Genomic DNA, 21,897 nt, shown 5'->3' on the forward strand with positions numbered 1-21,897 from the left:
AAGAACGTACATTGGGGAAAGGACACCCTCTTCAGGTAAATGTTGCTGGGAAAACTGGATATCCATATGCAGAAGAATAAAACCAGACTCCTGTCTCTCACCATATGCAAAACAACACAAAATGGATGAAAAACATAAGCATAAGACCTGGAACCACAAATCTACTGGAAGAAAACAGGGAAAATGCTTCAGGACATTGGTTTAGGCAGAGATTTTATGGCTAAGACCTCAGAAACACAGACACCTAAAATATAGGCAAACGGGACTATATTTTAGAAACTGAAAAACCTCTATACAGCAAAAGGAACAATTGATAGAATGAAGAGACAACCTGTTGAATGGGAGAAAATATTTGCAAACTATTCATCTGACAAGGGAAATTGTAATATCCAGAATATACAAGGAACTCAACAGTAAAAACAACAAATAATCCGATTAAAAAGTGGGCAAGTCAGGCGTGGTGGCCCACACCTGTAATCCCAGCACTTTGGGAGGCTGAGGCGGGTGGGTCACCTGAGGCCAGGAGTTCAAGACCAGCCTGGCCAACATGGTGAAACCCCATCTCTACTAAAACTATGAAAACCAGCTGGGCCTATGTGGTGGTGGGTGCCTGTAATCCCAGCCACTCGGGAGGCTGAGGCAGGAGAATCACTTGAACCCGGGAGGCAGAGTTTGCAGTGAGCCGAGATGGCGCCACTGCACTCCGGCCTGGGTGACGAGAGCGAAATTCCATCTCAAAAAAACAAAAGTTAGCAAAGGACACAAATAGACATTTCTTGAAAGAAGGCATGCACGTGTCCAGCAGGTATGTGAAAAATTGCTCAACATCATTAATCATTAGGGAAATGCAAATCAAAACCACAATGAGATATCTTATCCCAGTTATAATGGCTACTATTAAAAAGACAAAAAATACCAGATGCCAGCGAAGAGGCAGAGAAAATAAAACTCTTAATATGATGTTGGTGGGACTGTAAATTAGTACATCCACTGTGGAAAACTGGACATTTCTCAAAGAAGCTAAAAATAGAAATATATATAATCCAGCAGTCCCACTACTGAGTATCCAAAGGAAAAGAAATCAGTATGTCAAAGGAATACCTGCACTTGTGTGTTTATTACAGCACTATTCACAATAGCAAAGATTTGGAATCAACCTAAGTGTCCATCGTGGTATATATACACACAATAGAATAAAATTGGGCCATAAAAAAATGAGATCATTTGCAGCCACATAGATGACTGGAGGTCATTATGCGAGGTGAAATAAGCACATTACGTTCTCACTCATGTGGAAGCTAAAAAAGTTGGCCTCTCGGGAGTAAAGAATAGAATGATAGATAACAAGAGGCTGGGAAGGGTATGTTGGTGGTAGGAGGAGATGAAGACAGGTTGGTTAATGGGTGCCATTTGTTAGAAGAAATAAGCTCTGACTTTTAGTAGCAGAATAGGGTGATTATAGTTAGCAACAATGTATTATGTATCTCAGAGTAGCTGCAAGAGAAGACTTGAAATGTTCCCAGCTCATAGAAATGATAAATGCTCAAGGTGATGATGAATAATACAAATACCCTGACTTGATCATTACACATTCTGTTCATGTAATAAACATTCCCATATACCCAATAAACATGTAAAATATTACCAATAAAAAAAATTTAAAAAGAATGGAAAGGGGTATGTTTCTACAGATCCTCTAGACATCAAAAAGATAATAAGGAGTATAATGGGCACCTGTGTGCCATTAGGAAAAATGGACAGATTTCCTGATGCACATTGCTAAAACTGACCCAAGGAAAAAATAGATTAATAGCCTTATATCAATTTAAGAAATCTAGCTAATCACTGAAACTTTTCACTGAGAATACTTTAGGCCCACCTGGCTTCTCATTGAATTATTTCAAATATTAAAGGACATATATAAGAATTCTACACAATATTTTTGACAGAGGAGGGAACACTTCCAAGCTTGTTGTATGAGGCTTGTGTAGCCGTGATACAGACCAAACAAAGACCTTGGAAGAAAACTATAGGACAGTATTTTTCATGACAACAGATACAAAAATTCTTAACAAAATATTGGCAAATTCAGTCTATTGGTGTATAAAAAAAAGGATATTATGCCCCAGTAGTATTTATTCCAGGAATGCAATATTTGTTTGACATCTGAAAATCAATAGGCTAAGTAATTTGTCACATTAGAGTAAAACATAAATACCAAACAGTCATTTCAGTAGATTCAGAAAATGGGACAGTCTTAAATACCTTCATGAGAAAGACAGGAAACCAGAAGCAGAAGGTGATTTCCAAAGCAATGAAAAGCTACAGCTTCCCGGGTGGTGAACTACTGATTTCTTTCCTTTTAAGATCAGGAACCAAGGGAAGGGTCTCTGCTTTTGCCACTTTATTCAGCACTTTACTGTAGGTTCTAACCAGTGGAATGAGAGCAGAGCAGTAATCAAGGGTCATGAATTGGAAAGAAAGAAGTCAAACTGTCTTTATTTGCAGAGAAAATAATTGTGCATGTAGACACTGGCAAGAAAACTACAGGCCAGGCACGGTAGCTCACATCTGTAATCACAGCACTTTGGGAGGCCGAGGCGGGCGGATCAAGATGTCAGGAGATCGAGACCATCCTGGCTAACACGGTGAAACCCTGTCTCTACAAAAACTACAAACAACAACAACAACAACAACAACAAAAACCGGGCGTAGTGGCAGGCGCCTGGAGCCCCAGCTACTGGAGAGGCTGAGGCAGGAGTATGGTGTGAACCTGGAGGTGGAGCTTGCAGTGAGCTGAGATCGTGCCACTGCACTCCAGCCTGGGTGGCAGAGCAAGACTCTGTCTCCAAAAAAAAAAGAAACCTACAAATGTGTACTAGAACTAAAAGTGATTTTGGGTAGATTATAGAATACACAAGTCAGTGTACAAAAATCAGCTTTATTTCTATCAACAGTCATCATTTGGAAAATGGAATTTTAGCTCATTATAATAGCAACAAAGTTTAAAATATTTAAGAATTTAACAAAATGTATGCATGATGTATATAAGCTATAAAACATTGCTTAAGAGAATTAAGACCTAAATAGAGAATTATCCCATGTTTATGGTTTGGAAGAATCAATATTGTTTAGATCATTTTAGAGAGGTTGCTGTCCTTAGAGTCAGTGGAGTTCTAATCAAAATTCCAGCAGACTTGTTTGAAGAATTGACAAGCTGATTCTAAAATGTATTATCCCGAATATTAATAATTTTAAAGAAGGCTAGAGAACTTAAGCTACCTGCTATTAAAACTTACTGTAAGCTACAGTAGTCAAGACAGTGTAGGTTTGGTGTATGGAGAGACTTTTAGACCAATGGAACAAAACAGTTCAGAAATAGACCTGCACTTTTATGGTAAATTGATTTTCAGCAGTGACACTAGGGTAAATCATTAAGAAAAGAGTCGTTTTAACAAATTGTGCTAGAACAAGTAGGTATCTTTGTGGAAAGTACTCAACCTCGAACTTACGGTATACCACACACAAAAATTAATTATGGGCCATTGATCTAAATGTGAGAGTTAAAAGTGCAAAGTTCCTAGAAGAAAAAAGAAAATCTTTGTGACATTGCATTTGGGCAAATATTTTTAAAATAAGATACAAAACCACAAACTGTAAAATAAACAATGGGCTTCATCAAAATCAAGAGTATTGCTCTTCAAAACATAATACAGAAAATGAAAAAGCAAGCAACAAACTAGGAGAAAATATTTACAAAACACATCTGACAAAAGGCTTGTATCCAGAATATACATAGAATTTGTACAACTCATTAATGAGGAGGCAACCAATAAAAGTGGATAAAGGATGTGAACAGACAATTCACAAAACAAAGTATATGAATAAGTTCAGTATAGCTGGTTATTTGGGAAATGGAAAAGTCACGATTTTACCTGTCTAGAATGAGTGAAATTAAAATTACTAATGATACCAAGATGTAGAACAATTTGAACTCATCCATTGCTGGTGAGAATGTAAAATGGTATAGCCATTTAAAAAGCCACTTATAAAAGTTTAATGTGCATTTAACATATGACCCAGCAAGTCTCTCATAGATATTAAACCCAAGTGAAATGAAAACACACTGTCCCTCTCTCCTTCTCTCTCATGTATTAATTCATGATAGCATTATTCAAATAGCCTCAAATTGGCAATAACTCAAATGTCCATCTTCTCATAAATGGATTAGAAAAACTATATATCTATAGTATACGGTACTATCCAGCAATGCAAAAGAATGAACTGTTAATACAACGTGGAAATATTTCGGAAACATAATGCAAAGTGAAGTAAGTCAAACACAAAAGTCTACATATGATTCTATTAATATGAATTTCCAGAAAAGAGAAAACTTTTTGTTGACCAGTAGTTTGCATGGGACCCAGAGACTGGGAAGGGCTAAAGAGAGATGAAGGAACTTTTTGAGATGATGGAATGTTCTATATTTTAAATAGGGTGGTGGGTTATATACCTGTATACAATTATCAGAGCTAATCAGTCTGTACACTTAAAGTGAATGCATTTTACCTCAATAAAGCTGTTAGAAAAAAAAAATCCCCTCATATTCATAGGGAATGTTTCTTTGCTTCTGTTTATATACATTACATTTTTTTTCCCAGTAAATTTAAATGAACCCGTTGAGATTTTGCTACAGCTTTTTTAAAATAAGTTCTACCTGGGGAGAAAATGTTCGATAAGGGGACAAAGTAATTAGTTTGGTGGGGTTGCTGTTTTAGATGAAATGTTTAGGGGAGGCTTTTCTTTTTTTGATAAAGGGACATTTGAATGAATACAGATGACATGAGTTGAATTAATGTTTTCTTTTCACATGTCTTATACATTTCTTAACTGAATTTCTGTCTAGGTGTTTTGTAGTTTTTGTTGCTATTACAAATGACATATTTTTCTTACCTTATTTCATGGGCTAATAATCTTTAAATTACATTTTGTTTGCATTTTCATTTGCTTTCTAATCTCCCATTTGGTTTTAACAGAGACTAAGCAGGTCATTGTTGTGTGTGTTAATCTCTGTTTTTCCTTAGCTCAGTGTAGCATCAAAACGTACATAGAACCTAAAAGAGACCTGAAATGGAAACCAAAGATGCAAGTGCAGTGTTTTGTAACATAATTTTAATTTTACCGTCAAATAGAACGAGTATAGGATGCAAATAAGGATGTTGGCTGGCTCCTTTAAAAGCACCGCTGGTGGCTGAAAGGTGGGAGAAGTGAAAGAAGGTATTCTTAAATTTCACTTGCAGATTAAGAGGGAATGTCTGCAAGCAGTTGACTGGCCAGGTATAGATTAGAAATGACCTTTGGCAAGATTTTTTGTTTCATTTGAATGGGAGAGCATCTTGTAGATTTCACGCCTGATTTCAAACTTTTGGTGAGCGATGCACCTGAAACAGGCTTGAGTGACTTGAGGGCTCAGCAGTATCTGCCCAACATAAACATTAGTAGCTCATGCTCATGCCTTACCAGCAGATGGCAGCAAAATGCTGTGTTAAAATGTTCTTGCCCTATTTATTTAAGTCATATAGTAAACAGGTACTGTATATTTTTCTTTCATTTAAGACCAAGGTAGATATGATGCTCTTATTTCCTCTAAAGAGATACAACTAATACTACCATTGTGTACTGTCACTTTACAATAAATATTTTTAGAAATCTACATGATATGGCTTACCTAAAAAAATCGTATTTGGTATAGGTTTTGTTAGCAACTGCTTCACTGAAGTACTCTCCACAGTGTTATTTTACATACAGTTTTCTGCCTCTTAGATTTTTCTAAGAGAACCATTTATCATAATATGTTCTAGACCTAAATAACATTTATTAAATAATACATGAGTTTTTACTCACCTGTGGAGGCTGTGTGTGTTGTGTGTGTGTATGTGTGTGTGTGTGTGTGTGAAACATTAATGATTTTTTTTTCTTTTGTTAACAAGCCAAAAATTAAGGGTGACTTTTACAAGAAGCGAGCATTTTCATCCTGGATAGTTAAGTCTGATCAATTTGTCTTTTGCATGGAATTGCTGGCTTCCAGGAGGTGCCCTGCATAACCAGTCCTTGTCCCTCTTCTGCCCCCAGCCAGAGATGCCATGGGGTGAACACCATCAAGAACCAACCTTTGACTTAATGAAATATCTGAGGCCAGTGACAAAAGTCTGTGACTTGAGTCACATAGCAGATAAATTATTATAGTTGTTTTTTCTTCTGCAGAGATCAATTAGGAGAGGTTTTTGGAACTGTTTTAGAAAATAATATTTACACAATGCTGAGGTTATTCACATAATGCATTGCTTAATTCTTATAAACTCTAAAGTTCATATAAAACTAGGAATTCAGAATAGACTTCTATCTTTTGAAAAAACAATTTATCAAGATTACTTGACATATATCTGAAATGCTTTGGAATTTTTATAGACCACAGAAAAACTTTTTTCTTATTACTTAATATACCCTAAAACAACACAGTGTGCCACACCATAGTACATCCGTAATTTAGAGCAGCAGATGTTGCTACACATGCTTCTCTTTAAGACCAAGAAGAAGCACAAGAGAAAATAAAACAAAAAGTTCAAAACAGAAGAGCAACGTGAAACAGTGCAGAGATGAAGGAGTTGAGTAGCCAAAGGCAGTTGGTTAAATTAGCAAAGACAGGGAATGTGGTGATCTGTACTCCGTGTTTTTTGTGTGTATCATTTTAAACACTTTGTCTTTCTCCTTTCATTAACCCAGACGTGATAACATTCTACAAAATTTATTTTCCATTAAAACTAGACTTGAATTAAACTGAGGAAAAAAGTACTTGATATTCATTACAGTGGTTGGTTGCTTCACATTTTATATGAGAATTGGCCACAGTTTGCTGTGCCATGGTAATGTTTGTTGTTTTGTCTTAGAGTCTGCTAATACTTTCATTTTGGTTTTAACTCCAGCTGATCCCACAGTTAAAGACTTAATCGGAGGCTTCACGGCTCTTCATTATGCAGCCATGCATGGCCGGGCCCGTATTGCACGCTTGATGTTAGAATCTGAATACAGGAGCGACATCATTAATGCAAAAAGCAATGACGGCTGGACTCCCCTCCATGTGGCTGCCCACTACGGCAGGGACTCATTTGTCCGGCTTCTCCTGGAGTTCAAGGCTGAGGTTGACCCACTCAGTGATAAAGGTACCACACCGCTTCAGCTCGCCATTATCCGAGAGAGGTCAAGCTGTGTGAAAATCCTCCTGGACCACAATGCCAACATCGACATTCAGAATGGTTTCCTGTTGCGATACGCCGTGATCAAAAGCAATCACTCTTATTGCCGAATGTTCCTTCAGAGAGGGGCAGACACAAACTTGGGTCGCTTAGAAGACGGACAGACTCCTTTACACTTATCTGCCCTTAGGGATGATGTGCTCTGTGCACGGATGTTATATAATTATGGAGCAGACACGAACACACGGAACTATGAAGGACAGACCCCATTGGCTGTTTCAATAAGTATTTCTGGAAGTAGTCGACCATGTTTGGATTTCTTACAAGAAGTCACAAGTATGTAATATAATTATTACTTTATTGCATTTTAAAAAAATTTGCATCTTCTGAGGAGCTTAATGTGTTTTTGCAACTTAAGATGACTAGATATTAATCATTCCTATAACCACTGCTTGGTAAGCGATGCCTCATTCTTCTGAAATAAAAAAATAACTTTGAATCACAAGATTTCATAAAAATTCAATTGTGTTTCTAAATGTAATAGGGGTAGACAGTAAGAGTGAGGGAAGGAATGGAGAGAAGGACAGAGAGGAGAATTTCTTTAAATAAACAAAGATCTGTGTTAGAACAAGGCAATTCCTGTTGGTCATAAGGATAATCTTACCTGGCTTCCATGGACTTCAAGTTGAGGAGTTAGAGGGAGAATTTTGGATTTTAGATTCCTTAGCTGTGAAAATATCCTAGAATTTGTGCTTTATTGCTAAGTTGTTCACGTTTTAGTTGTGGCTTTTCTGCTTCATGAGAACCCACATGAAATGGAACAGTGGTACTGTTTATTTAGGGATACTGCTAGTGGAAGTTAAGGATGCTAGAAATTGTTGTAAGAAAATATTTGCTAGCAGTGGGAAGTTTGGCACCACTGTCCCTGGACCACATGGCTTCCATTGTATTTGAACAATTTTTGTGTGGGTGCTTTTTTTTAAAGCCTTGAAGTGTCTGACCCACTTTCTGTAGTAATACATGCGTCCTAGTTGTTTCTGTGATGGGGTATCAGTTTGTGTGGACTTAGCCATCCTCTCTTGTCAAGCTTCCATGTGACCAGTTGATTGTGTGTCTCATGCTTAATGTCCAACATGAAGCTGAAATCTGTAAACAAAATTGATTTTGCTGTCTGCTGAACTTTTTAATGAATTCCTTTTTCCTCACTGGTTTTGAACCTTTGATCATGATGATAGAAGAAGACATATTAATATCCTGGGTACCAGCTACTAGAGGACAAAGGCTTTACTTGACTTGCTTGTAAATAACCCACTCTACCCCTTAGAACCGACCTTTGGAGTACAAACTTGCTTTATGAAGAAACAAAATGTAACTTGAATTTTGCAGATTCATGCAAGAAAAGATGAAATTATTATCACTAATGTATTCAGACTAAAGCATAAGAAGAAATCACACTACTTTGTCTACTCAGTGCTGGCTAGTACCAGTTTCTGTAATGTTGGAAATGGTCTCTCATTACTGTCCAGTATAGTAGCCACTGGTCCCATGTGGCTGTTGAGCACCTATTAATGTGACCATTGCCACTGAGGAATTGAAATTTTATTTAATTGCGATTTAAGTTTAAATGGCCACAAGTGCCTGGTGACTCCTTTGTTGGTCCACACAGATCTGCCTGCCTTGGGAGGGGTATTTGGGGCTGACTGGTGGGCGTTCCATTGCAGAAAGCTTCTGAGACACACACAAGTAGCCAAAGACGGGAGATGTGATATCTGCAGTGCTGCAGTTCCTGGTTGCCTTGTTGTTGTTGTTCTTTTAACTTCTACATTAGAGACTTAGTTATCATGAGTGTGGCTCCCCTTAGGAAGGCGTGTTATATACTCACCTAAATGCCTCAGCCCCCTTTTTTAAAAATACTTTGTTCAGCGGTTAATGGCATAGACTAGAGCTAGACTGCAAGAGTTTGAGCCCTAACTCTATCACATGTTAGCTGTGACCTTGAGCAGATCACCTAATCTCTCTGTGCCTTAGTGTCCTCACCTTCAAATTAAGATAATATAGGCTTGTTATGAGAATTAAATGAGTTAATATTTATAATGCACTTAACATTTAACACGTTCCAGGCGCTGTTCTTTGTCATTGTTTTTCAAGATAAAGTGTGTAACTAATAAAGTGAGGGTGGATTAACAGCGAGGACTGGCTTGCTACCAACAGAGCAAATCTTTAGATTCATATTCAACTCAAGCCTCCCAGTTTCAACCATATATACAACTGTTTAGAGTCTGTACGTGGAGCCACGCAGCCCGGTGGCTGAAAGGAGCCGCTGGGCAGGAAAAGCATGTGGGCAGCCGCCCTGTGTCCCTGAGCCCTTAGAGCTGCCCGCAGCAGTGCTGTTGCACAGCAGGAATGTTGAGTTAAAGGCTCACATGCACTTTAAAATTTGAGCAGATAGAAACATCAGTGGGGACTGCCTCTGTCTGTGCTTAGGTTCTCCACTGCACGAGGAGCAGAGCTGTGCACCTAGGAGGTCCTCAGTAAGTCCAGGCAGTCTGGCTAACTCTGTACAACGAGGGGTGGGGACTGAGGAAGCACAGACTGCTTTCCTGAGTGCAGGGCCCTCTGTCTGTTAAGGCTGCAGTTGTCCTTTGTCTTCAGGTGCCTCAACATAATTTAGTATTTCTTGACTCTCCAGTGATGTTTCCTGCCAAAAGCAAATTGGTGTTTCTGCTTCACCTGTGTGTTCTTTGGGTCTAAATAGGTTTTCTTTTCCTAGTGAACAATGTGGGCCAGAAGGAGCAACTGTGGCTGATGCTCTGGACTGAGCTTTCTTATGAAAAGCAGCTCGAAAGAAGGTTGGTTAGTTTAGGGAGCACTAAATCAAAGCTGAGAGCTTCTTCTAGCCCGTGTGCTCTAAGCACTGCAGGCCAGGGCATCATGCTGTTGGCTTATGATTGGAGATCGCAGACTGCCGAGGCATAAGGACAGCAGAGGGGCCACATGGTGGTCTTCATTCAGGGACATTTTACTCTTCATCACACTGTTTTGACTAAAAACAAGATTATTTACATTGGAAGAGACCAAAAAAATTATAATACCGGAATTTAAAAACTACTCTGGCCTTTTGGAAAAATTGCCATAAAAACTCTAATATATAGTGCAAACAAAAACAAAAACAAAACAGAGTGCACTCGTGGCTTGGTAATAAAGTAGCATCTGCTGGTGACTTGTTGATGCTGAGTAGGGGGAGAGGCCAGGAAGAGCTGCTGTTGCTGTTCCCTTCAGCCAGCCCGCTGTCTAGCATTCAGACCTCAGAACCTCCCCCTTCCAGGATGGCAGGAGCACAGCAGGGCCCATCCATGGAGGAGCCTCTTCTCTGTGCCCAGGAATGATAAACACAGTTAAGAGGAGCCAAAGCACCTGCTTGAATAATGAGCATCACTTGTGGAGGGAAAGCTATGTCCTGCTTAGTTGGCAGTGTTTATGAGAAGCCAGTTTTTAGTTTTTTACTTGTAGTCAAAAAAAAAAAAAAAAAAGAAATGAATAAATTAAAGAGAGAACAGTGAAGGTGTGACCAGTGTCAAGTAGAAATGGTAGTGACGGCCAGGTGCAGTAATCCTAGCACTTTGGGAGGCCGAGGTGGGCAGAGCACCTGAGGTCAGGAATTTGAGGCTAGCCTGGCCAACGTGGTGAAACCCCGTCTCTACTAAAAATACAAAAATTAGCTGGGCATGGTGGCACATACCTGTAATCCCAGCTACTTGGGAGGCTGAGGCAGGAGAATCACTTGAACCCAGGAGTTGGAGGTTGCAGTGAGCCGAGATTGTGCTACTGCACTCCAGCCTGGGTAACAAGAGCGAAACTCTCTCAAGAAAAAAAAGAAAGAGACAGAGACGGAGAGAGAGAGAGGAAGGAAGGAGGGAGGGAAGGAGGGAGGGAGGAAAAGGAAAAGGAAAGGAAGAAGAAAGAAAGGAAGAAAAAAAAGAAAAGAAAGAGAAATAAATGGTGATGAGGACAGACAGCAGTGGCCATTCTAGAGGTAAATAGCCCCTTGTACCTGGGCCAGGACTAGGTTGAGGCAAGTGACGTGGCCAGGGCACAAAACTTAGGAGGCCCTCATTCTCAGGCTCGTGCACACAAAGTGGAATAATGTGTACATAATGTTTGCACACACACCACTCCAGAACTAAGACGATCCCAGAGGCTCTGGCGTGTGGGCATTGGTTACAGTTCTCCAGCCTCAGGTGAAGAGCAGAAGGTTGTGGGAATGTTTGCCCCATTCAAAAGAGAAACTTAGTGGTTATGCACAAGAAAAGGGTGACACGAGAAAATGTTGTTAAACAGGTACAGTACTATAACCTCGTGAAAAGATCGTTCCTCAGTAAAGCTTGAGGAGTAAATAATAATACCACCCACCCTGAAGAATCAGATAGTGAGTTAGTGATTTTTTTTTCTTCTTGCTCACAATGTAAACTCCTATAGTCAATGTATGGACCAAGGAGTTATTCAGAATATGAAATCTTTTAGAAAGAGATTCCATGAGAAAGCTGAACCTGAGGCAGTGACTAGCAAGAACATTTAATCATACATATATTCACATATACACAGATATAAAAATGAGGCTTTAATGATTGGCACAACTGGAATTTTGTTCAAAGAGAAGTAGGAGAGAACGTATGTTTTTGGGGAAAACCCCACCTCAGAATGCTTAAGCACAAATTATAGACCTGGCAAGGTAAGTACTGTTCTCACTCTAAAACCACTTCTTTAGGTGAAAGGAAAGGATTCAAAAGAAAAGAGAAAGGGCCAGGTGCAGTGGCTGACACTTGTAATCCCAGCACTTTGGGAGGCCAAAGCAGGTAGATCACTTGAGGCCAGGAGTTAGAGACCAGCCTGTCCAACATGGTGAAACCCCATCTCCACTAAAAGCACAAAAATTGGCTGGGTGTGGTGGCATGCACCTATTGTCCCAGGTACTCATGAGGCTGAGGCAGGAGAATCTGGACCCGGGAGGCTGCAGTTGCAGTGAGCTGCAATCATGCCATTGCACTCCAGCCTGGGTGACAGAGTGAGACTCCATCTCAAAAAAAAAAAAAGAAAAAGAAAGAAATAGTAGCTGCAGTTCCTTGTGCAAATGGTATGGAAATTGGAGGAAACTTTTCAGTAACACAGTCCGGTGAAAGTTGAGACAGCAGTAAACAGGATGGCTCCCTCCTGGAGAAGGCCACTGGAAAAGAGGCGGTGTCTGATTGGCTAGATTATTTGCAAAAAAGATGCCATACTGTGCTTTCTACCTAGGAATTCCTTTCACTGTGAGGCTTTTTTCCCTTTATGTAGGGGGGAAAGGTTCGAAAGGCAAAGTGGAGTCAAAGGTTTGTTTGCCCCAGCAGACAAGGTACAGTGCTGTTGGAGGGGTCACCTTGTCACTCCTTTTCCCCTCTGCCAGTGACATCCACATCTCTACTGTGTTGAGAATTTCACCTCCTCAGAGCTACTGCTTATTAAGGCATGAAGACAGTCAAGATTTTACAATTACCATTTAATAATTTCATTAATCTTAATAATTCTGGTTATTTTAAATTCCCTGACTGGTAATTCCAACACCTGTGTCATATTTAAGTCTGGTTCTGATGGTTATTTTGTCTCTCCAGACTGTGTTTTTTTTTTCGTGCCTCTTAGCATGTTTTGTGATTTTTTTACTGAAGCTAGACATGGTGGGTAACAGAAACTGAGGTAAACAGTCCTTTGACGTGAGGCTTTTTGTTAATCTGACTGTGAATTGGGCTGTGCGTCATGTTTGTTGCAGCTGTGGGTGCCAGAGGGTTCCGGTCCCTGCAGTGCCCTTGTTTTTGTCCCGTGTCTTGGCTTTGGGCTTCCCCAAGCACCCTCATTGGAGAAAGGGTGCATCCTGCAGCTTTCTTGGCTTTCATCCTATGTCACACGTTGGAGCCCCATTGGTGCAGTTGTAAGGTGTGGGAAGGGCCAGTGGTCTGCAGTCTTCTGATTCACTCTCAGTCTTTCAGTGGACCTGTGTCTCTAGGCTGCGTCTTCACATGTTTCTTCTTGTGTAGCTTTTCCAGCCCCATAAGTGAGACAGGAGGCCAGAGGGGACTGGACTCAGGAATGCCCTTTCCTCATGGCTCTGAGACAAGGCTCTGAGAAAGTCTTCCCTACCTCTGGGGTGCAGGCCTTTATCATGGAGAAGGTTCTGGGTGCATTTCACAAGGGTTACTCTTCACCTCTTCATGCTGGAGCCATAAGAGGGTCTTTACTGGCTCTTTACCTTGAGGACTTGGTGGGGTTCCTGGGATTAGAACTCACAACCAAGTGGGAGGCTTCATAAGACCGGCTGCCACTCTCAGACTAGTCAATTCACAGTCTGGCCATTCGTCAAAATTACCATTTCAGTGTTCCTTCCAGTTTTTGGCTTCAGTGACTTTGGCTGCAGGTGCACAGATCTCAGCCATGGCTCTGAATTTGTTTCCTCTCCAGATTTTGTGGTGGAGGTTTGCCCCACAGCTTCAGTTTTCTGATAGATCCATGAAAAGTCATTGACTTCGAGTTTGTTCAGGTTTTTTGTCTTGTAAGGGTGGGCGTGATGATTTCCAAGCTCTTTACATGTTGGAACTAAAACTGGAAGTCTATTTAGTTTTATCATTTTTATTTAAAATAGGAAAAACATATACTCTGTCCATTGTCCTTTGAGCTGGTTAATGTTTTGCCCACTGGGATCAGGTGTCTCCCGTACATCATCCCAAAGATCTCGCCACTGTGCCTGTGCCAGAGGCACTGTTGAATCAGTAGGATGGGACGGTAGAGCAGCTAATGGGCTTCTGATTTAGTGTCTGACTCGCCTTAGAAACTTGGACAAGATGTTTAACACTCCCCCCACCCCACTGGCATCAGTTTCCTTCTCTGAAAAACAGGAATTGGAACATAGTCCCCAAATCCCTCCCTTTTAAAATTTCTTGCCACTAACTACTCTTAAAGGCTATGATTTTCTGCTGCTTATGATTGAAAATGAAACAAATGGTTTTTCTTTTTTAAATTTATGTTAGAATGTTTTTCAGTGTGGACTTTATAGCCGGGGCTCTTCAAGATTGTTTTAGGTGCCTATGAGATCAAAACTAATTTCCTAACAATACTAAGATGTGATTTGCCTTTTTCACTGTGATGACATTTGTGTTGATGGTGTACAAGCAGTGGCAGGTGAAACTGTTGGCATGTTAGCATGAATCGAGACAGTGGCCCCAGCCGGTACTGGTCATTGTTCACTGCCAGACACTCTCAGGAAAAAAGATTCCAATTCCACTTAAGAAGGTCTGTGATGAAGCGTTAAAATTAATTTTATTAAATCTTGTCCCTGCGAATACTTTTTAAATTTTCTGTGGGATAGAAATGGCAAGTATTCTTACTGCATACCAAAGTGCAGTGATTTGATTGAGGAAAAGCAACTTCAATTTGTTGGAGCTGAACTGGCAACTTTTTCATGAAACACCATTTTTACTTGAGAGAGTAACAACTAAACTCTAGCCAGTTAGTCTTGGGTATTTGGCAGACATTTTCTTGAAAATGAGTAAAATTCACTTGTCACTTTAAGGAAAACAACTGACAGGACTTATGGCCAGTCATAAAATTTGAACTTTGCAAATGAGGATTTGAGAAAACTTATATTTGCTGCTGTGAGATTCCTAGTATCTAGAGACTTCTTCAATCAATGAAGATATTAACAAAGTGATTTTTTGATCTTACATAATGGAACAAGTTAACATTTGGAAGATCCATATAACCCAATGAACCTTGTTTTCCAAATGACTAATGCATAATGTGACAACAATCACACATGGATAAATGATCCATTTCAAGTGCGAGTTGAACCAGTGGATTTTAATGTAACAGAGTATGAAAGTTCATCAGTTTGGTACCAGATTTCATATTGTAACTAACCATTAAGAAACGCCCACTTGTCTAGTTTTGATGGAGTATCAGAGAAGATCCACAGTTACTTGAAAAAAATTATTTTAAAATTCCTTCCTTTTCCAACTACGTGTCTGAGTGAGGCTGGATTTTCTTCAGGTGCTCCAGTCAAGACAGCGTGTTGTAGCAGATGAAATGCAGAAGCAGATCTCTGACTGCGGCTGCCTTCTGTGAAGCCAGACATTAAAAGAGATTTGCAGAAAACTGTAAGAAGTGCTGTTCTCACAAAAATCCCTTTTGGTTTGGAAAGCAGCTCTTATTTTTACATAAAAATATTTCAATTGATGATGGATTTTTAAGTGAATTGGATATTTAAAAAATTTCTCAATTTCTAAAATGGTAAATGTAGGTAAGTATAACTGACATAAAGATTCTTTGCGCTTCTCCAATTTTAAAAGTGCAAGGGGGTCCTAAAACTAAAAGACTGAGACCTAGTGATATACATTCCCTACAATCAGATTTTTAGAGTGTCCTGTTAGCCTAGTGTTTCAGAATTTGATGAATCTCTAATGTATTTCTGTTTAAAGTTAAAATCTGTAGATAATACGAGATGTATTACATTATTGCTTGCCGTTTACTATCATATTTACTATGTAGGCTCTGCAGAGATCCGTGATTTCCTGAAATTTGTTTATGAAACTGGCTGGCTAGTTCAAAGGTAGTGTCCACAGTCAGTTACAGATCAGATCCCTCGTTCTACTCTTTCCTCCGCTCTCAAGACTGCACTTGACTAGTCTTAAAGAAAAAGAAAAATTGTGGTCTACCAGATACTGTGGAGTCAAGTGGATTCATGATTCAAATCAGTTTGGAAGACAAGTACCTTGGATCCTAGGTCCAGGTTTCAGAGGTTCACTGTGCACAGTAACATATCAAAGGGGCCGGGAAGTCCTTGAATAAATAAAGCATTTATTTGTTCACTAGTGTGAACAACTTACTTTCACATCTTACTTTTACACTGTAGCATCTTTTTAATTATTATTAAGTTCTGGGATACACATGTAGAACGTGCAGGTTTGTTGCATGGGTATACATGTGCCATGGTGGTTTACTGCACCTGTCAACCCGTCATCTAGGTTTTAAGACCCGCATACATTAGGTGTTTGTCCTAACGCTCTCCCTCCCTTTGCCCCCCCACCCTCCGACAGGCCCTGGTGTATGATGTTCCCTCCCTGTGTCCATGTGGTCTCATTGTTAAACTCTCACTTATGAGTGAGAACAGAGCATCTTCTATTCCTGTGGCAGGCTCTGGTCTAGGTGACTCTTAAGTCAGAGAATATGCTAGTTTGGTATTTACTATCCATAGGAGGCTGAGCTGAGTAAGTGAGCTGTTTGTAGTAGACACTGTTCACAGACTGGAAGCCACCACCAGTATGCTTTGGTGGTGTATAACAGGGAGGGCTGGGCTGTGTTTTGATTTGTACGTTTTAAGGAGTTAACTGGCATGTATTTCTACAAGAAAAAGATCAGGTAGATGGGAATTGAGTTGTATAAACGGTTTTGCAGAAGACAGTCTGTCGAGTACTTAAAGTAATTGCTTTCTGGAACATTAAATACAGATATTTGAAAATACTATTTTATAAATATCACAGTAACCTGAAATATTTTTGTTTAAATTTTAGCAATAGTCAAGTACTGTGTTCTAGCTGTAGAAGTAAACTTTAAAGACAGCATTTCCAACTTTAAAATAACTTAAATAAGGCATAATAAAAATCACGACTCCTCCTTTTTTTTTAATTTTGAGAAAGCAAAATTTAGGCTTCGGCTTTCTCAGGTTAAACCCCATACAGCAATAAGTATATGAGCAGCAGATCACACAAAATGCCTCTAAAACAAGTGCCTTCCCCTCCTGTGTTCCTTTTGAATGCTACTTTGATATTTTTGTAGGATGGTTTATCCAAAGCAGTGTTGTATAGTACAACTCTTTGGAGAAGTAATTTGTGTAATACATTTTAACCAGGGGCATTTTTGATTATTGATTTATAATTATATCATAGTCTTACTAGATTTTTCAGTCCCAGTTACTAAGAATCGCTTTTAGAAATAAATAGTAACACAATTTTTAGTCAGATTGCATCACATTTTAAGGTTCTTTGATACAAAAAATATCCTGCCATTTATAGTATTTGTATTACTTTATATTTTTAATATAGACATCTAGAGATTTGTTGTCATTTGACTTAGTGCAAATGGAAAATATAATTCAGAGCTCATTTACCTATGGAAAAAATCTAGCAATAGAAAAATATCATAAGCCTGATGTTGTATACATTAGGATTCTATTGAAGAGAATACCTTAATTGTTATTTTAAGGAGAGCTGGAAACTGCCTTTGTCCTATAAAGTAAGATTTGTTTAGCACATTTCATACTAGGTCCCTGTGAAGGGAATTCAGATGCAAAAGGAATAAAATGTATTTATGGTAGGATTTTTTTTCTCTTTTTCTTTTTTCTTTTTTTTTTCTTTCGGAGACAGAGTCTCACTTGTCGCCCATGCTGGAGTACAATGGTGTGATCTCAGCTGACTGCACCCTCCACCTACAAGGCTCATGCAATTCTCCTGCCTCAGCTTCCTGAGTAGTTGGGACTACAGGCACGTGCCACCATACCCAGCTAATTTTTGCATTTTTAGTAGAGATGGAGTTTCACCATGTTGGTCAGGCTGGTCTCGAACTCCTGACCTCAGGTGATCTGCCCACCTTAGCCTCTCAAAGTGCTGTGATTACAGGCGTAAGCCACCATGCCCAGCCTATGGTAGGATTTTAAAATGGGAAGCTGAAATAAAACAAAGAGATATTGGACGACCATCCCAGATGTTGACCTAAGATGGAGAGAGTCTGGAAGGACCAGGTCAGGTGTGTAGAGCAATCCAGGGGACACAAATCTTTCACTTATTCCTTTGTGCCTCCCCTCCACCTCCAATTTCTACCCCTCTCCACCCGAAAGAACAACTTTGGAACTTTGTTTTGCCTTCATTTTGCTCACTTTGGGTATTTAAAAATATTTTTCCTCTCTACCTTTTTGAATCCAGATATTTTTAAACAAATAAGTTGATCCTATCATAAAAACAGTAATGGCGATGTCACAGGGAGGTGATTTAGGATATTTAATTTTCTAAATTATGCCGCTGGCCCTGGTTTTGTAATTTATACTAGACCCTTCAAAAGCTGATTTCCTATTTTATACCAGCCCAATTATTACTAATGATGGGCTTCTTTATAAAATGGAAAGACTAATAACTCTTTGAACTATTATGTAATTCCATTGTAGTTCATTAGTATGAATACCTGGTAGTTTTTTCTGCATCCCCTAAAGGGTTTCTAGTTCTTTAAATTATGCTCTTTTGTGAGATGTCTTCCAGTTTTCCCCTGTTATGATCCCATGGACAGGGAAGTTGTTCTTTAATGGGAGGAATTAATTTTCTAAGATGCCTAGTAAATGGTGTGCACATTTGTGTTGATTTTTCTTCTTTCATTCTCTTTATTCTCTTTCTCTGCCTTCTCTTCTTCTGCCACTGCCCTTCTCTTCCCTTGGCCCTTTAATCTCTGGGATAGTGCATTGTTGAATACATATAGCATTAATAGATGCTCAGTAAATACTTTTAAGCGATCAGTTGACAAAAAAATAAGTACTTCTCTTTCAGTCATAATCTTCTATTCCTAAAATGCCATTTCTGAAAAAAATAGCTCCTTAGACAGTCTTAGAAATGACAGTACTTACCATGAGCAGTCCTTATTATTCCTAAAATTTAGCTCACTTTTCACTCAGCAATACTGGTACACGGCAAGATGAGCTCATACCTGTACACTCGTAGAGAACAGTGTAATGATACCCCTCACTTCATCTCTGCACATCTTTTTATACAGGTAAAAGCCCTCACATCTCTGCCTGATGCAAGTCAGGCAGGGATTTCTAGAATATGATTTATATCAATTTGCCCAGGACTGTTTCCCACTAATGGGTTTCCAGTTGCTCCTTTACTGTTAAACTGTCACCTAGTTTTCTTACTGTCCTGACACCAGGAAGATGGAGACTGCAGCTTCCAAAGAGGGCCCTCTACTTTTTTGGTAACCAGAGCAGACATCCTTACAAATATTTAAAAATATATTTACCTGGTACTTACTGTGTGCTTGGCACTATTGTAAGCACTTTACCAAAATTAACTTTTTTAATGCTTGTAAAACCTTTGAGGTGAGTGTGATTATTATGAGAAAACAGGCAGGAAGCTAAGGAGCCCAAGATCACACAGATTGTAAGTGGTGGTGGGGCCAGGAGCCAAATCCAGGCAGCCTGGCTCCAAAGTTGATGCTTTTAACCACTATGATATGCCTCTATCATTAAAGGAAATTCTGCAGACAGGAGTTACACATGGTCAAGAAACCTTTAAAAGGTCAGATTCTTCCAACAACACACGTTTTAAGGAGAAGAAAAATTAGTCTAGAGCATTTCAACATATTGACTAGAGCATTTCAACATATTCAGGCCTAAGAATGTGTGTTTTTCCCTGGAAAAGGCTTACGCAGAGATAAATAACTTGTGAAGATGGTAGCATTTCTGTCGGTGCTTCCCTTGAATTAAAGTTATTGTCTCATTTTTGCCCTCTTGCATCTTATCATAGATAATGAAGAAAAGCCAGTGATACTTACAGTATTCTGCCTGAGGAATTTACTTAAATAGACCATTAGGTCATAGGACATTTCCTGTTTACCACATTTCCCCAGGTGACAGTGTTGCCAGACTTTGCACTATTACATACATACAAGGCTTCCCTGTCTTCCAGCTTCTAGTAACATTCAAAAAACTTTTTTATACAGCCCCAACCAACAGGCTTCTTAAAGCCCTTCTGGCTTCCTTGTAACACTCACCTCAAAGCCCTCCCACTGCCTGGTGCCAAGGGCAAAGCCCCACTTTCAGGTGCCAGAGTCTCACTCGGTTATCTAATGCTGCAGAACTTTAGTGGCTTAAAACAACAAGAGTCATTTGTTTTACTTCCCTGCTCCACACATTATTTTCTGGAGCAATTTGACTGGGGCCTCTCTGTTTTGAAAATGGCTCACTCTTGCGGTCAGGCGCGGTGGCTTACGTCTGTAATCCCAGCACCTTGGGAGACCGAGGCAGGCAGATCACCTGAGGTCAGGAGTTTGAGACCAGCCTGACCAACATGGTGAAACCCTGTCTCTATTAAATATACAAAAATTAGCCAGGCGTGGTGGTGCATGCCTGCAGTCCCAGCTGCCTGGGAGGCTAAGGCGGGAGAATTGCTTAAACCCTGGAGGTGGAGGTTGCAGTGAGCAGAGATTGTGCCACTGCACTCCAGGCTGGGTGAAGGAGTGAGACTGGCTAAAAAACAAATAAACAAAAGGCTGGCTCAGGTGGCTGGCGAGTTGGTGCTGGCAGTTGTCTGGGAGCTCAGCCAGGATTATTGGTCAGTGACCTCAGTTCCCTTGTGTAGGCTGCCAGGGCATCTTCGTGGAATGGTGGCTGTGCTGCAGTAGTAAATGTCCCAAGAGTCTGGCAGAAGCTGCATCACCTTTTATGACTTAGCCTTGGAAGTTACATAACAACTGTATCACCATTATCACAGACCCACCCAGTTTCAAGAAGAGGGAACATAGACCTCATCTCTTAATGATAGGAGTGTCCAGCCTCATTGTGGAAAGGCATGAGAGATAGGAGGTAATGTGGTCATCTTTGGAGAGAAGTCTGTCACAAAACAAATCCATGTCAACAGATCCCACATTCCGTAACCTTTTGTCTCAGTCCCTTTTTTTTTTTTAATTTTTTGACACAGAGTCTCACTCTTGCCTAGGCTGGAGTGCAGTGGCACGATCTTGGCTCACTGCAACCTCTGCCTCCCGGGTTTAAGTGATTCTCCTGCCTCAGCCTTCTGAGTAGCTGGGACTACAGGTGCCACCACCATGCCTGGCTAATTTGTGTGTGTGTGTGTGTGTGTTTGTTTAGTAGAGACAAAGTTTCACCATGTTGGCCAGGATGGTCTCAATCTCCTGACCTTGTGATCTGCCCACTTCAGCCTTCCAAAGGGCTGGGATTACAGGTGTGAGCCACCGTGCCCGGCCAGCCCCTTCTCTTTTACTTTAGCTAAGCAAATTCTAGTAATTTAGTTTTTACCATTTTTTTGCATGATGTTTTCATTTAAGTATGCCTGTATACACATATGTAAACTCGTTCCTCGTCTGTTTTTGCCTGAATATGTTGTGGTGGTTCTTTTTATTAGTATTAAAAAGGGCCTGGCATGGCAGCTCATGCCTTGTAATCCCAGCACTTTGGGAGGCTGAGGCAGCTGGATCACTTGAGGCCAGGAGTCCAAGACCAGCCTGGCCAACATGATGAGACCCCATCTCTACTAAAAATACAAAAATTAGCTGGGCATAGTGGCACATGCCTGTAATCCTAGCTACTCAGGAGGCTGAGGCATGAGAATAGCTTGAACTTGGGAGATGGAGGTTGCAGTGAGGTGAGATTGCACCACTGCACTCCAGCCTGGGCAACAGAGTGAGACTACTTCGCAATAAATAAATAAATAAATAATACTTAAAAAGAACCCATCATCTATTAGGAAAATCAAATTCTTTAAAGAAAGAAGATTCACATCTAATTCACATTCCGGTTTGCATTTGCAGATCAAATACTGTAAGCATTTCCTAAAAAATGACAATG

At 40.0% G+C, this 21,897-nt stretch overlaps 1 protein-coding gene across 1 annotated transcript in view; it reads left to right on the forward strand.

The window, feature by feature from the left end:
* ASB7 (ankyrin repeat and SOCS box containing 7) overlaps positions 1-21,897 on the forward strand; it is a 49,501-nt gene that overhangs the window by 20,294 nt on the left and 7,310 nt on the right. The window contains exon 5 of the mRNA XM_005560609.4: positions 6,984-7,589. Coding sequence (XP_005560666.1) covers positions 6,984-7,589 — 606 coding nt within the window. The remainder of the gene's footprint in view (positions 1-6,983; positions 7,590-21,897) is intronic.

Source organism: Macaca fascicularis, chromosome 7 (assembly GCF_037993035.2).
Source record: "Macaca fascicularis isolate 582-1 chromosome 7, T2T-MFA8v1.1".
Classification (NCBI taxonomy): Eukaryota; Metazoa; Chordata; class Mammalia; order Primates; family Cercopithecidae; genus Macaca; species Macaca fascicularis.